This window comes from Pleuronectes platessa, chromosome 4 (assembly GCF_947347685.1).
Source record: "Pleuronectes platessa chromosome 4, fPlePla1.1, whole genome shotgun sequence".
NCBI classification, from domain to species: domain Eukaryota; kingdom Metazoa; phylum Chordata; class Actinopteri; order Pleuronectiformes; family Pleuronectidae; genus Pleuronectes; species Pleuronectes platessa.
The window spans coordinates 13,753,039-13,766,252 of NC_070629.1; the positions used below are offsets into that span (position 1 = coordinate 13,753,039).

Genomic DNA, 13,214 nt, shown 5'->3' on the forward strand with positions numbered 1-13,214 from the left:
AACATTTTTTGAACTTGGCATCTTTTCTTCACCAAGTTAGGCTTAAAAACCATTCATAATTTTTCAGCCTTGCAATCGGCCCCAGTGCAGATGTAAACATGAGACATGCCAAGTGAGACCCCGAGATTATGAAAATGCAAAATTTTCAAGAGGAGAAAAAAAAAAATCAATACTTCATAAATTTGTAGCATATGACTTCCTATAATCCAATAAGAAATGCCGTCCGTGTCACCATCACCAAAACACACAAGTCTGCTTTTGACTGAGAGGAGAGGTTACTGCAGACTTTTATTGTACCTTTAAGTCCACGACCAGCCAGTGCCTCCAGTATGCAGATGTTGGACTAGCGCGGCTCGGAGCATCGGGATCCACCATCACCAGAACATACGTCTTTTTCTGCAAAAATATGATATATTTAATTATATTTAATACAGATAAAAACAGCTTTACTACACACACTGTGATTGGCCCAGAGGCAGATCCAGGAAGAGAGGTACCTGATCCCTTTCGCTTTTCAAGTGCAGCCATGTGCGGTTTTGCCCCAAGGCTCGACAGCCATCCCTGCAGTTAACAATACTTCGTTTCAATACTTCAAAAGCACATGCTTCACTTTGCTTCCTTAGCTTTTACTTATAATACTTAGAATGCTGCAAAATGTGAATTTTATTCTATTCATTAAATGTGTGGTTTGTTTTTTTTAGTCGCTTGTTTTCAGTAGAGCACAGGAAGCTCACAGACCCAGTTGATATCCGGAGACTGGTTTTTGCTTTTTTTAAATGGGTTGACACATGATCATAACAGTTATACTTCAGCTGCGGAGGCTGAAACATTTAAACGTTCGAAATAAATAAACAGGAGATAATATTGTAATAGAAAACAGGGGATGGAACTGTTCCAACACACATTAAATACAGTATCTTAATCACAAACCGCAGTGCACTTGTTTTGACAGAAAGACTACAGCTCTGTGTCCTCTCCATTATTCCCTAAACTTAATATAATAACTGTGACACCAATGAAAATGACAGTGTTTTGGAACCGATTCCAACTCGTCTCGTTAACATATTCACAGTAACTTTCTGCCACTTACCCAGTATCTTTATACCCCTCAATCTGTCAATAGATAAAGTGAGAGAAAAAGCATCTTAACTAACGCTTGATCACAGCTACTCGACGTTGACTTGGCGGCTTAATTGCCGGAGAAATGTTCCTACGGTCTGTCCCTAAAAGTTAGAGAATTATGAGAGCAGATTGAATTATTGCAAGAGCACATTTGTCATCCCTGGGCCCGTGCCCAAAATCTGCCGGACCATATGATGGGCTTTTTTTATTTTGTTCACTTCCTCTACAAATAGAGACATTAATCGAGGCTGTTTCACTCCGCGATGTCCTCGTACTGTATATACTTACAACTGGAGACCATAATGTTATCAGCTTTAACACATATAAAACAGATGTTGCATTTCTTTAATTCTCACACTGACTGCCAAACAACGCTGTGTGTGGTACAGAGAGGCACGTCATAGAATCTAACGCTCCCATGCAAACATACACCTTAAATTTCTGTTTGTTGTGTCCTATCAAGACGTTCTTAAAGGCCTCAGAAAATTAAGCCGATGTACTTGAATGAGATAAAGTAGTCGTATTTTTCTGCAGATGCTCATTTCAAGAAGGATTCTCTGCCTACCTGACAAGCAGTAATAAGCGTAAACAACTAAGCCTAATAATAGGATAATACTGTAGTCTCAGTGATAGTGCCTGCAGGTAACACACAGACACACCAGCAACAATAGAGCCTCCTCCACAGCCTGTCAAAAGTGACTCTATATCAGTGACCCCCCCAGGCAGCTTACCAACCATGACCTGTTGCCTTCTCAAGAGTTGTAATCCTCATTTGTACATGTTTGCTACCAGGCAAAGACACTGTGATAATGTAGTTACACTAATATTTAAGTCAGACCCTGATGCATTAAGAAATAGCATGGTTTCAAACAACAGCACATACACACATGCATGCACACAAATGCGCAAAGGCAATTTAAGCATTTAAATTGAAAATGACCTCCAGTCACAATTATCACTGAAAGAAATAACACTTTATTGGATATTTCACGAAAGTTACCGTAAAAAAGAGGCTCACTGTATAGGACAGGCTTAGTTCTCCTTAACCCAAATTTAGAAAAACATTAAGCACATTTATTCTATAACTGCAACAAGGAAATCGTGGCCTATTTATAGCAGGGGACTGAATCTCAATGATTTCTCAGTGCATGAATTTCTACCTGTAAGAGTCTGGCTGGTCCAGCTGGCACGGGCAGCAAATAATACAAGAAGCTCCCTCCGTGCTTGCACTTCACACATTGTGGCATGTACCCTTCTCTCTTACAAGAATTTTTTTTTTCTCCATCTGTCAAAATCCACATTAATTACACACAGATATGTGCGAAAGACTCCAGGGAAAAACAGATGCATATTCTGCCATCTGAAATCATTTATCAGGGCTCGAACAAAACTGCATGTATGTCAAAATGGTGATAATTCTTATCGCTGGATACTGTAAGGCACTTATTTTCCAACAATATTAGTGTTTATCATTAATGCTAACGGGGAAACTTCATGTGAAGCAATGATGAAATTTACATTTCATAATCAAATGTATCGATAATAACAGGTCATTGTTCTCAAAAAGCCAAATACTCCAATTGTTTTATCTACTTAAATTTATCACTCTAAAACAGGTGAGAGGTCAGCTTTGAGCTCTGTTGTTCTCTGTAATGGCGGCTAAACAACGTTAAGAATGCCATTATAATCTGAGAGCTTTGAGCAGAAGTGAAATCTAGGTAGGTGTCGGCTGCAGACCACAAAGCTCTGTCGGGCCATTATACAGGAGGGGATGTGAGGCTCCTAGGTGCAGGCTGGAGGCGGGGGATATTGAGCCTGCATTCTCTTGGGATTAACCTCCCACTGCCTGCTGTGATCACAGCAAAACGGCCCACTGGGACCAAACCTCAGACGCCAGGCGGCTGGAGTGCACCCTGCAGCTGACTGGGCGTCTCTGTCGCAGCTACTGGTCAGCGGTAGAGAGGAAACAAGGATGTGACACCTATAGAGTATTTGTGTGGGGGGCAGGGCTAGTTCTTTTTTAAACACATATTTGTATTATTATATTTTCAAGAGATGACAGGAAACTCCAGCTCCAGGCCAGTCACATTGAATAGATAGAGTATTTGCAAAACAGAAGACGGTGGAGAACAAAGGGAGAGTGTCTCTGAGGATGTAAACTACTGGCTTACCTTTGAGTGAACTCTGCTGGGGCTGAGAATCAGAGAGACGTCTAATCGCTGCTCTCGTAGAGCTGCCTGGGCTATCGAGCCCGGCTCCGCTAACTGATGACACCGCGGAGGGCGAGAGTGAGTTAGCGAGCGGGAGGAAGGGAGGCGAGGCCCCTCAGTGAGTTTACAAGTTCATGCTTTATCCCTGACCCAATACCAAACAGTGTCGTACATGCAGCTGCCTATTAATATACCCATTGCTTTATCCTCCCTGCGCTTCATCTCCTCCAGCCTCTGCGCGCCGAACCCACAACGTTTCATTAAATGGTCAACTGTGCTCAACGCTCGACCCCGAGCAGGGGAAAGCATCGACCCCAAATCCCTGTTTAAGTACCAAAAATACTTGAACTCGTTTGGTAATTAACAGGTATCTGTGTTGTGATTAAGAGACAGCGATGGCTTAACAACCATCGACTGCAGCTTACAGCAAGGTTGAAAGATCGATCTATAAATACAGAAAAAACGAAACTAAAAGACGGCAGTGGAAATAAATATATCAGATGATGGAGAAAAATCAACTACAATTAAATTATTCCGCAGCCACAAAAAGATTCTAAATCGAACTGAATATATAATGTTGAATTCACAGAACAAAGATGATTGAACTTTTATACTAAGGAGAAAGTAATAAGGTCTCATTTTAGAAGATATAGGTGCTTTGAGCCGGGCAGTGATGGGGAAGGTGAACGGCGGCACCACGGTCAGGGTCAGACGATGAGATTCATCCTGGTGGAGGAGAGGTCAAAGGTCGGCAAGGCAGCAGTAATTGAATCCTGAGCAGAGAGTAGGGAGCCGCAGACCCAAATATGAGATGGAGATAGGAAGAGGGGGCAATGACGCTCACCTAGAGGACACCAACCTTTACAGGTGAGGAGGTCTTCGTTGTCATTGATATCAGCCCCCCCCCCCCACCACCCCCACCTCTAATCTGCAGAAGCTTTGAAACCTCTTTGTTCCGCACCACATTATAGAAGCTCCTTCACATCACAAGCAAATCAGTAATCTGCTACAGAGGAACTGGTGTAGATGAAAAACTGAGTTTCATGGAATCTTGTCAAACAGCATCCTATTATTCTTACCATAAAAAAAGGGTATTGTTGTGACTACAGAGACAGGGATACAAGAACAGCTCTGTGATCCACGCGTTTCTTTTTTAAGTGGGTAAAGATTTATATGGCACATTTCAAAACAAATGTTTCAAAGTGCTTCACAGGTAGTGCTGTGCTAAATGTGGAGAGTGGGGAGGCTTTGGTGTGTGTGTGTGAAGTTTTCAAAATATACACAACCACTCACATCCATCTATTGTCTGCACTTCTCAGGTACCAAACAAAAAAAACATGTGATGGGAGACAATGCACCAATCATTTTATATATAAAAGTCAATTAGGTAGTCCCAGTAGAGTACTACCTCAGTACCTGTTGTAGTAATAACGACTTGGGTCGGTTAGGAACAGGGTTTTCCAGAGACTGAAGAGGTTTTACTGGGTTGCATGAATTGAATAATATCCATAGTGGGGATCACATCATCTATAGCCACGTTTCGGCTTTTTTCAAGTAAATGAAAGGTTCCAGCAGATTCTTGTTGACCTGTGTTTCCACTGCAATCTACAGACCAGTGGGGAATAGGCTAATTATTCTGCTGACGTATGAACGACCCACGGCTACAAAAAGCTGTTCCACTCCAAACCACCAGGCTGTGGTTATGCAGTACACTCCACAACAAAGACAATGCTATATAAATAGAGCAACGCTAAACTCAGGAAAAATATAGGAAATTGTGCTGTTGTTCTTGATTCACAGCTTTGAAAATATGATTATTGAGTCAATTCTGGGAGAAGAATGGCCACCAGCAACAAAGCATATTCAAAACACTCAATATAGACTTGAAGTGAGAAAAACTATTTTACGAGCCATAGTTGGGATGGAGAGGCTGAAATAAAACACTGGAGCCCTCAGCCAATCAGGCATCTTCAGCGCTGCAAGCTCCACCCAAAAGATTATACTTTCGTAAAGTATTATTCCCAAAGCAGAGACTTTTTTTGCGGGGTGTCAACATTTTTGGGTTATTGAAACCCAGCAAAGGTTCCTAGTTCCTGGGGAAAGTTCCAGTATTGGGAACGCACCTCATGCTGTTTGATGTTTTAGACTCAGATTGTCTGTGTTCTTGTTACCTCTGCCAATAAGGGCATGTCTTCATTGGCCGTCTTTTAGCAGATTTACTCAAAAACTACTGAGCTGATTTCTACAAATTTTGTTGCAGGGTGACCCAAACAAGAACCCCATTCAATTTAAACCTGAACCAGATAAACAGGCAGATCAGAAATAGCTTTTCTCTTTATCTAGAATAGAACATGAGGCATTAGCAGAGTTATCGGCTCTCCAAGCATGCTTCTGGTTTGTGTGTGTGGCTGGTTGGTCGAGAATTCCAGTTTCCAGTTCACCTCACACAAATCAACTAATGAGCTAAACAGATCAGAAGCAGTATCAAAGACTGATTAAATCCACGAGACTCTGCAAAGTGGTAGAAATGCTTTGGCCGCCCTCTTATTTCAAGTGTTATATTTTTTTCCCCTGCTCTGTCTCTGTTGTGCTACCCGTCTACTTGTGCCTGGATCACCTGCCTCACAAACAATACCTGCCATGCTCAGCCACCCCTGCTCATTTCAGTTCCTCTGCTCTGGATGTCGGTCTGATCGGCCACCTTTTCTATTGTGTAGGTGAAGTATGGATTCAGAAAAAGCTCCGTGCTGGAAAACTCATTTGCCTCAATACCTGGACTCTTGTTACCTGACAAACTGCACGCTGCTGTCAGAGAATTCAACAGCTCAGATTCCTGAACCCTGTTGCCAGTACTCCTTTCCTTCTTGTTGCCAGTTTCCACATTAGAAAATTATATTTTTTATCTGCTTAAATCTCAACTAATAACAATCCTGGGTTTTCATATTTGGACAATATTTGTTTAATTTGAGCTAAATACTAAATCACTGGAATGCCCCTTGAAGATGAGATATTAAAGAAAAATACTACGTACACAGTAGCATGCACAGTGAGCTAAAAGGGATGTTTTGCAATTGAATACCGTTTTGTAATTTAGCACAGAATGAATAAACGTCCATTTATTATTTAACTACATGGCACACAACGTCAATGCTTTATCCCACTTTAGTAGAACACGAGTGCTACTGACCCTTTTGAGATTATTATACAAGATTATTTTGGGAATTTCACAATAACAACGACAGTAACTGGTCTCAACATTCAGTTTGATTATTGAAACGTATAAATGATATGCAAACACAATGCCAATAATCCTGTGTGTTCTTAAGCACCGCACACAGTGATGCGGGGATGCTCACTACCTCCAAACCTGCCTATTTTTAACTCAGCCTTCCTCCCACACAGGAGTGGAGTGTGAAGTGGCTTATAAATCCACACTTGGAAGAGCCACATGGTCAAAAGAAAGCCACATGTGGAAATAAACACATATTCATATTTAAGGCCTAAAGACAACACCGCTACAGGATCCCCACCAGGTACTGTGGCCACACAGAGAGGTGAGAGAGCTACGGCGAGGCAGCAGTTCAAGGAGAATCACAGCTGAATATCGAACACAAGTTTACGTGATATTCACATTAATACTTTGTTCAGTTTGAAACTACAAATATGTATTTCCAGGTTTTATTCTAATCAAATTAGAACACGGCAGAAGGTAAGGCGAGACAATATAATCTCATTTATAACCTATAGATTCTGCTCACCGAATATAATCTATTGAACAATACATTTTGGTTTATTGTCATATAATTCTAAAGTCACAAATGAACATCCGGATTTGTGAAGATGTTTGAACGCAGTCTGTCCTGAACGGTGTTTGTGAAGCCGTGCACTTCAGTAGTGCAGTTCGGAGCAATGCAATGAAGCCGAATTGAGACAGTTCACAGTCTGATTGATGCTTGAGGGGGGTGAAGGAATTAGTGGCAGCCTAGGGAACCATTTCTGCATTTCTCTCAACATCGAAGACTTCTTTCACCGCGCCATGCTTGCGAACACAGCCGTGCTCATGTTAAGCTTATTAGTCACCCTGGATGCGATCTTGCTAGCTGAGGCTTTCAACACTTTCTAGTGGTGGCTTTACACACATACACCTACTCACTGCCATGAAAGCATTTCTGCAAATGCACATGCTCTAAAACAGACACTGCCATTAACAGGTACTCTGAAGCAATGATTTCTCAAACTGAGGGGCTGGCCCCCCTGGGGGGGTCATGGAGTCACAGCAGGGGGGTCAGCGTGGATGACCAGGGGAAAAATATGGAATGAAACTTGAATAAACGTGATTGATATAGTGGAAATAAAGCCTTTTTTATAATTTTTTCCCTCTATGATTGATAATTTTTTTATTAATCATAGCTGAATAAATTATTCTATGAATGTTTCAAGGTTAAAGCTAGGGTTCGTAATCCTGGTAAAGCTAGCTAGATGGTAAAGAGCAGGCTATACTTTCAAAGATGCAAACAATACATCCCATCGCCTCCTATTTGCCCTCTCGTCAAAGCTACGCCCCCAAAACACCTTTCCCGGCTCCCTCGCTAACTTCTGACTCATCGTCTGAGCTTCATCTGTCTCTGTCTCTCTAGCTGAAGACTCACAGGATGTGCACAGGCAGGCAGGTTAGTTACAGACAGGTACACTGACCAATAATGTGACAGCCACAGATGCCGGCTTTTTTTTGTTTTTCATGCAGCGTTATTGAATGATGACAATCTGGACCTGAAGAGGATTTCAACTAATAAGATAGAGACTGTTACAGAGAAAAATGATCAACCCCACAGATAATGATTGATAAAAACTTTTGGGGTGGTGGGCGTGAACAGAAAAAAGTTTGAGAACCCGACTCTGAAGTAACAACCAGGTGCTGGGATCTGAGCGTCATCACCCAGCTAAATGAGGAAAGAGGGAAATATTGTTGTCATGTATAGTCTGGCTGCTGAGAACACAACAGTCAAACAGGGAAAATTACAGCACTGGACTCATGACCATAATTAGTCTGTCAAGCATGTCACACACTTGGAGTCATAGATCTGCTATTTTACCACCAAGTGCAGCCTATAAAAGTTAATAGGGAGCACTTTCTAATTACCTCCCCAGGATTTGGAAATCTGAATCAACTATTTTGATTCTAAAAGCCCTCAGGGGAATTCGGAGGATAAAAAAGGAAAATTATTATGATGTGCTGAGCTTATAGTAGATAAATAGTGTATCTGCAAACGAAAACAGCAACAAAGCTGCAAAAAACGCAATATATTATTATAAAAAATATATATTTTCGCGGCTTTTTTATTCAAATTCTGGAATTTGCTGCCACATTATGAAGGATTTTGAGACCTGTAACAGCATTTCATTTGAAGAAAATGAATTTAAGTCTTACAACAGTTCCACTTTCACAAAGAACCATCATGGGTTACATGCTGCCATGAAGGGAGCTTAGTTGTAAGCACTCTGACACCCATTCCTATTTGGCCACCAGAGCTGTTAAAGGTGTCAGGGCTGTTCACAGGCACTGTGTGTTTCACCAGCCAAGATGGCTTCCACATTTTTTCTATCATGATTAATTATGGTTTCTGATGGTAGTACAGTGAGAAAGTGTAAATTATTCCCACATTTTCTTGTGCCCTCCGTTCAGTCACTGTTGTGTAGGAAGATGCTATTGACGCCATCCATGGATGGCTACCAAAAGGCATCTACATGGGGTGGCAAACTCTAGTGCTTATTAAGGGGTGGAAGTGGCGGAGGGGGGGTGCTTGGCATGTGGGCTGAACCAAGTCCAGACTGCCAGTTGACAGGGCCGGATTTTCCAGTATGGAAGTCTTGTTTCAGTGGGCGAAGCTGGGTGTTGGGAGACTGGGAGAGAGGACTGCCCAGGGCTTGGAAGCTTGAAAGAGAATATTTCAAACAGACAAGCACCGTCTGTGTTCCAGTGTCACCAGCCCACCAGTCTGACAATCAGGGCCATGTCATCAAACGGGCTCGGAGTTATTCAGGGAGCACTCTCATCACCTTAGAAGATGTGGCTATCTCAGACGTCAGAGCAAGCTGAGGTCCCAGCAGCAGAAGAAGCATTACATTCTGTATAAGACTAAAATGTACAGTAAACATTCACCTAAAGGCAAAACGTTATGAGCATAAAAAGCAGAGCTGGGTGAATTGCAACCACAACGCACTATGCTTTGAATCCGTAATTAAGTCCACAATAAAGCATGTCTCCAAATGCACACACTGCACACGCTGGAAAAAACCCTTAGTTTTGGAGAACTGGTAGAAATAAAATAATTCGTCTGACAGATCATTTTGTGCGTGTTGATATATTTAGCGCTGTCAAAGAGGACATCACAGGGAATGGCACTTATATCACAATGCAGAAACTGTTATCAGAGGAGGTACAGGTTTATGGTTCAAGGGCTTGTCCATTCATTGAGAACAAGCTCAGCCTCTCTGCCTGACACACTGATAAAGAGAGCACAAATAAAACAGCTCCACAGCTCCATCTTTGCCTCTCCCCAAGGGAATAATATATCACCCATCTGAATGTGGCGCATATTGAATCATTTCCAGTGTTGATGATTCATTTGAATAATTCAGCCTTTTTTATTTTGCCAACTCGGGCTGATACTGAAATAAGGAAAACTGAAGTAACATTGTTGGATTTGAGGAAGGACAGGTGTTAGTGTTCTGCAGGACCGGTAATCCTAATCTCCTTTCAAGCAACAATTAATGACTACAGCAATAATCTCCGCATATATGTTGCTGCAATTCCTTTTTGACTGTCAACCATAACCTGCCTAATTCACGTATAGACCAAATCCAGGGGGATATGTCGCTGCAGGCAGATAGGATCTTATCCTGGATTTGCATAGATAAATGCACAGCAATAATTCAGTAAGCACACGGGACAGATGTAGTTTTGACCTGAAATATATTCTCGATCTGACCGTTCACTATTGGCAAGGCCTGCTCTCAGGAGCTTAATTTTCAAATATGGTTGATCCACAGATAGAAGTCCGCTTGTTATCTGCATTAACTCATAAAAAATATCAAATATTTAAAGACAAAAAAAAAAAAAAGATGGAAGCTTCCCTCACAAAAAAAAGAAAAACTTTCAATGTCTCCCACAAAAAGATACAGATGCACAGGATCAGCCTATCGGCAAATATGAAGAATCAGCAGCTTGTGCAATGAAAGGGTTATATCCGCATTCAAGCTAAGAGACATACTCTAACATACACAGACACAAATCCTGTTGAGCTGAGCCGAGTAGAGATACCCTACCAGCCCTCCCAGGCACAATTAGGATTTCACGGGGGGAAGAAATCTACATTCCTGCACACATGAAAAAAAAAAAGTCCTTTCTCCCTCCCCACAACAATATCAACTTTTTACTCAAGGAAAAACCTGAAGCACCACTCGATAGGATTTGGACAAAGAAATAAAAAACAAAGCCAGCTAAAAAAAAAATCTAAATTTAAGCTGCAGTTGTTAAAGAAAAAATATTATGGTTGAGGAAAATCCAGTCCTAAGCCTCCCAGTTCCAATCAATTTCTCCTATTCTATGTGATATGAAAGGAAGCAACTACTCATAGTTTGTTTGAAGTGCTCGTCTGCGTTAGTTCGTATGGACGGCCTCAGTGTTTGAGTTTGACACCTGTCACACATTACCTGTAGGTACACAACTACCTGCCAATCTGAATAAGTGGCAGAGTGAAACTTTTCATCAGATGTACCAATAAGCATGAACAGAAACATGTGATATTTGGATTATTATAGTACAGCACATGCTAATGTGAGAAATCACTGTGAGCTGTCCCTTTCTTACTAGAAATAACTGCATCCAGTATTATAGTAATATCTATCATGAGCTTAAATTAAAAGCAACTGCAGTAAATCTATTGCAAACTATATTTGTACGTAAATGTAGTTATACAGAATCCACAATGCCTTCTTTTAAGCTTAACACGCATAACAAATAGATAATACACAATGTCTTATGTATACAAAGATAAAAAGGAAGTGAAATAACATTGTGTGTTTCATCCCCTAATTCCTTTGTTCAATACTGAACCGCAATCTAAGTGGTCAGATGCGGTTACATAGTTTGAGTTTAAATTTATTAGAAGAAGAAACGAGCGCTGATACGATTCATTGACTATTGACATCTGAATATGTTATATGAGTATCTGATTTTTGGGTTGTTGATCACACATAACAGGAGGTGCAAAAATGAAACCCTACACTTTAGGAAGTTGTGATAAAGACTCTACTTTATGATGTTTTATAGACAAAACATTAATTGATCATTGAATCCAGCCTAATGTTCTCATCTAAAAAGTGGTGCACTGCTGTTGGTCTGATTGAATGAATGATTGCTGCTATGATCGCGGTCCTCTCCATTTATCATAAAGAACATTTATCCATGATCTTAAGATCCTTTTAAAATGCTTTTGTATTTCAGTCGACTCTTTAAACTCTTATCCAAACAAACTAAATGAGGATGCAGCCCAGCCACATTAACTTTGACCCCATCATGTGTGATTTAACTCTGACAGACATTAAGCTAAATACCATGAAGACAATGAATGGACCCAGGCTTCAGCTACAATGAACGTTTTCAAATGTAAACCTACAGTTCTGCTAATGTGATCTGGCAAAACGAATGCCCCGAGGTGCATCCATAGAGCAATTATGCCAAATAAGGACATTAGCAGTACTCGAGTTTGACCAAGACCTTTTAGCTGCCCAGCCTATGAAGTGGTGTTTTTAGGAAAAAACACATTGCAACTGTCACTTCTGATTCTCAGATTTGTGTCGCGTCTGAAGAAAAGGTTAAGCGCATCGTCTATCTGAAAATGCCCAAATCTGCAGTCGGGCATTAAGTTGGCACCCAGATAAATCATGGCATCACTGTGCTTCAGTTTTCTCATTATCCATACCTCTCATGACATTCACAGAAAGAAACAAAGCATCCTGCCAACACCTACTCTGGGAGAGAGCTCTTTCAGTTCAGCTCAAAAAGCTGAGAGCTCCAAACCTCCACACCACAGTGTGGGCAGTGCTGGCAGAGCCGTGTGCCTAAGAACACTGACTGAGTGCAACAGTTGGACTAATAACAGAACAAAAAAAGAAAAAAGAAAATGAACGCAAAATGTGGGGACAGCTCCACAGCTGAGAAGCAGGTTGACTTCTGCCCACCTCTCTCCTCGTGAGCGCAAGGTGTCCACAATGCCTCTCGGGTCTTAGTTCCATGAGGGGCGGTGAGCTTGCAGCTTCAGCCACTTCAGGGTAACGCAAATCACTTTAATATGTTAAGAAGATTAAGCTGGATAAATGTCTAGATACATTTTTTTGAAAAGCCACGTAAATCTCTAGTGTTTTTATTTGGGGAGGGGCGGCGTGTGAGTCAGTTGAGACGATCAACACAAGCCCACCAAAATGCGACGCGATTGGCTGGGGAAAATTGGGCTTATTTGAGATTTTGCATTTTAAGCTTCTTGAATCTAAGACCATCCCACCTCTTTCTTATTATTTTTAACACCAACCTTTGGGACAACAAAACTATGGAGAAATACTGGTCACAGTTTCATCTGCCACTGCTCTCTCAGCTTAGACTCAGCTGCCTTATCCTGCTTATGCTGATATCATATCCTTAATTGTGCAGGTTAATGTTTTTCTTGAGAGTCTATTAATCTGCTGGTGAGAGCGTTTATGAAAACACACATAAAGAAGAGAAAGAGGTTAAGGTGGAGGTCCCTAAAGTGAAGTGCTTGGAGGGCTTTCAAGGTTTGCTGCTACATTTTTCAGGCTACATCATTCAAGCAAATTAACTAATTG

At 41.3% G+C, this 13,214-nt stretch overlaps 1 protein-coding gene across 2 annotated transcripts in view; it reads right to left on the reverse strand.

The window, feature by feature from the left end:
* Nucleotides 1-13,214, reverse strand: part of LOC128437698 (phosphatidylethanolamine-binding protein 4) — a 50,900-nt gene that overhangs the window by 27,849 nt on the left and 9,837 nt on the right. Inside the window, exon 4 of one of the 2 annotated variants that reach the window (XM_053419883.1) lies at nucleotides 298-396. The exons of the other annotated variant lie outside the window; for it this stretch is intronic. Coding sequence (XP_053275858.1) covers nucleotides 298-396 — 99 coding nt within the window. The remainder of the gene's footprint in view (nucleotides 1-297; nucleotides 397-13,214) is intronic. 2 annotated transcript variants of the gene reach the window in all.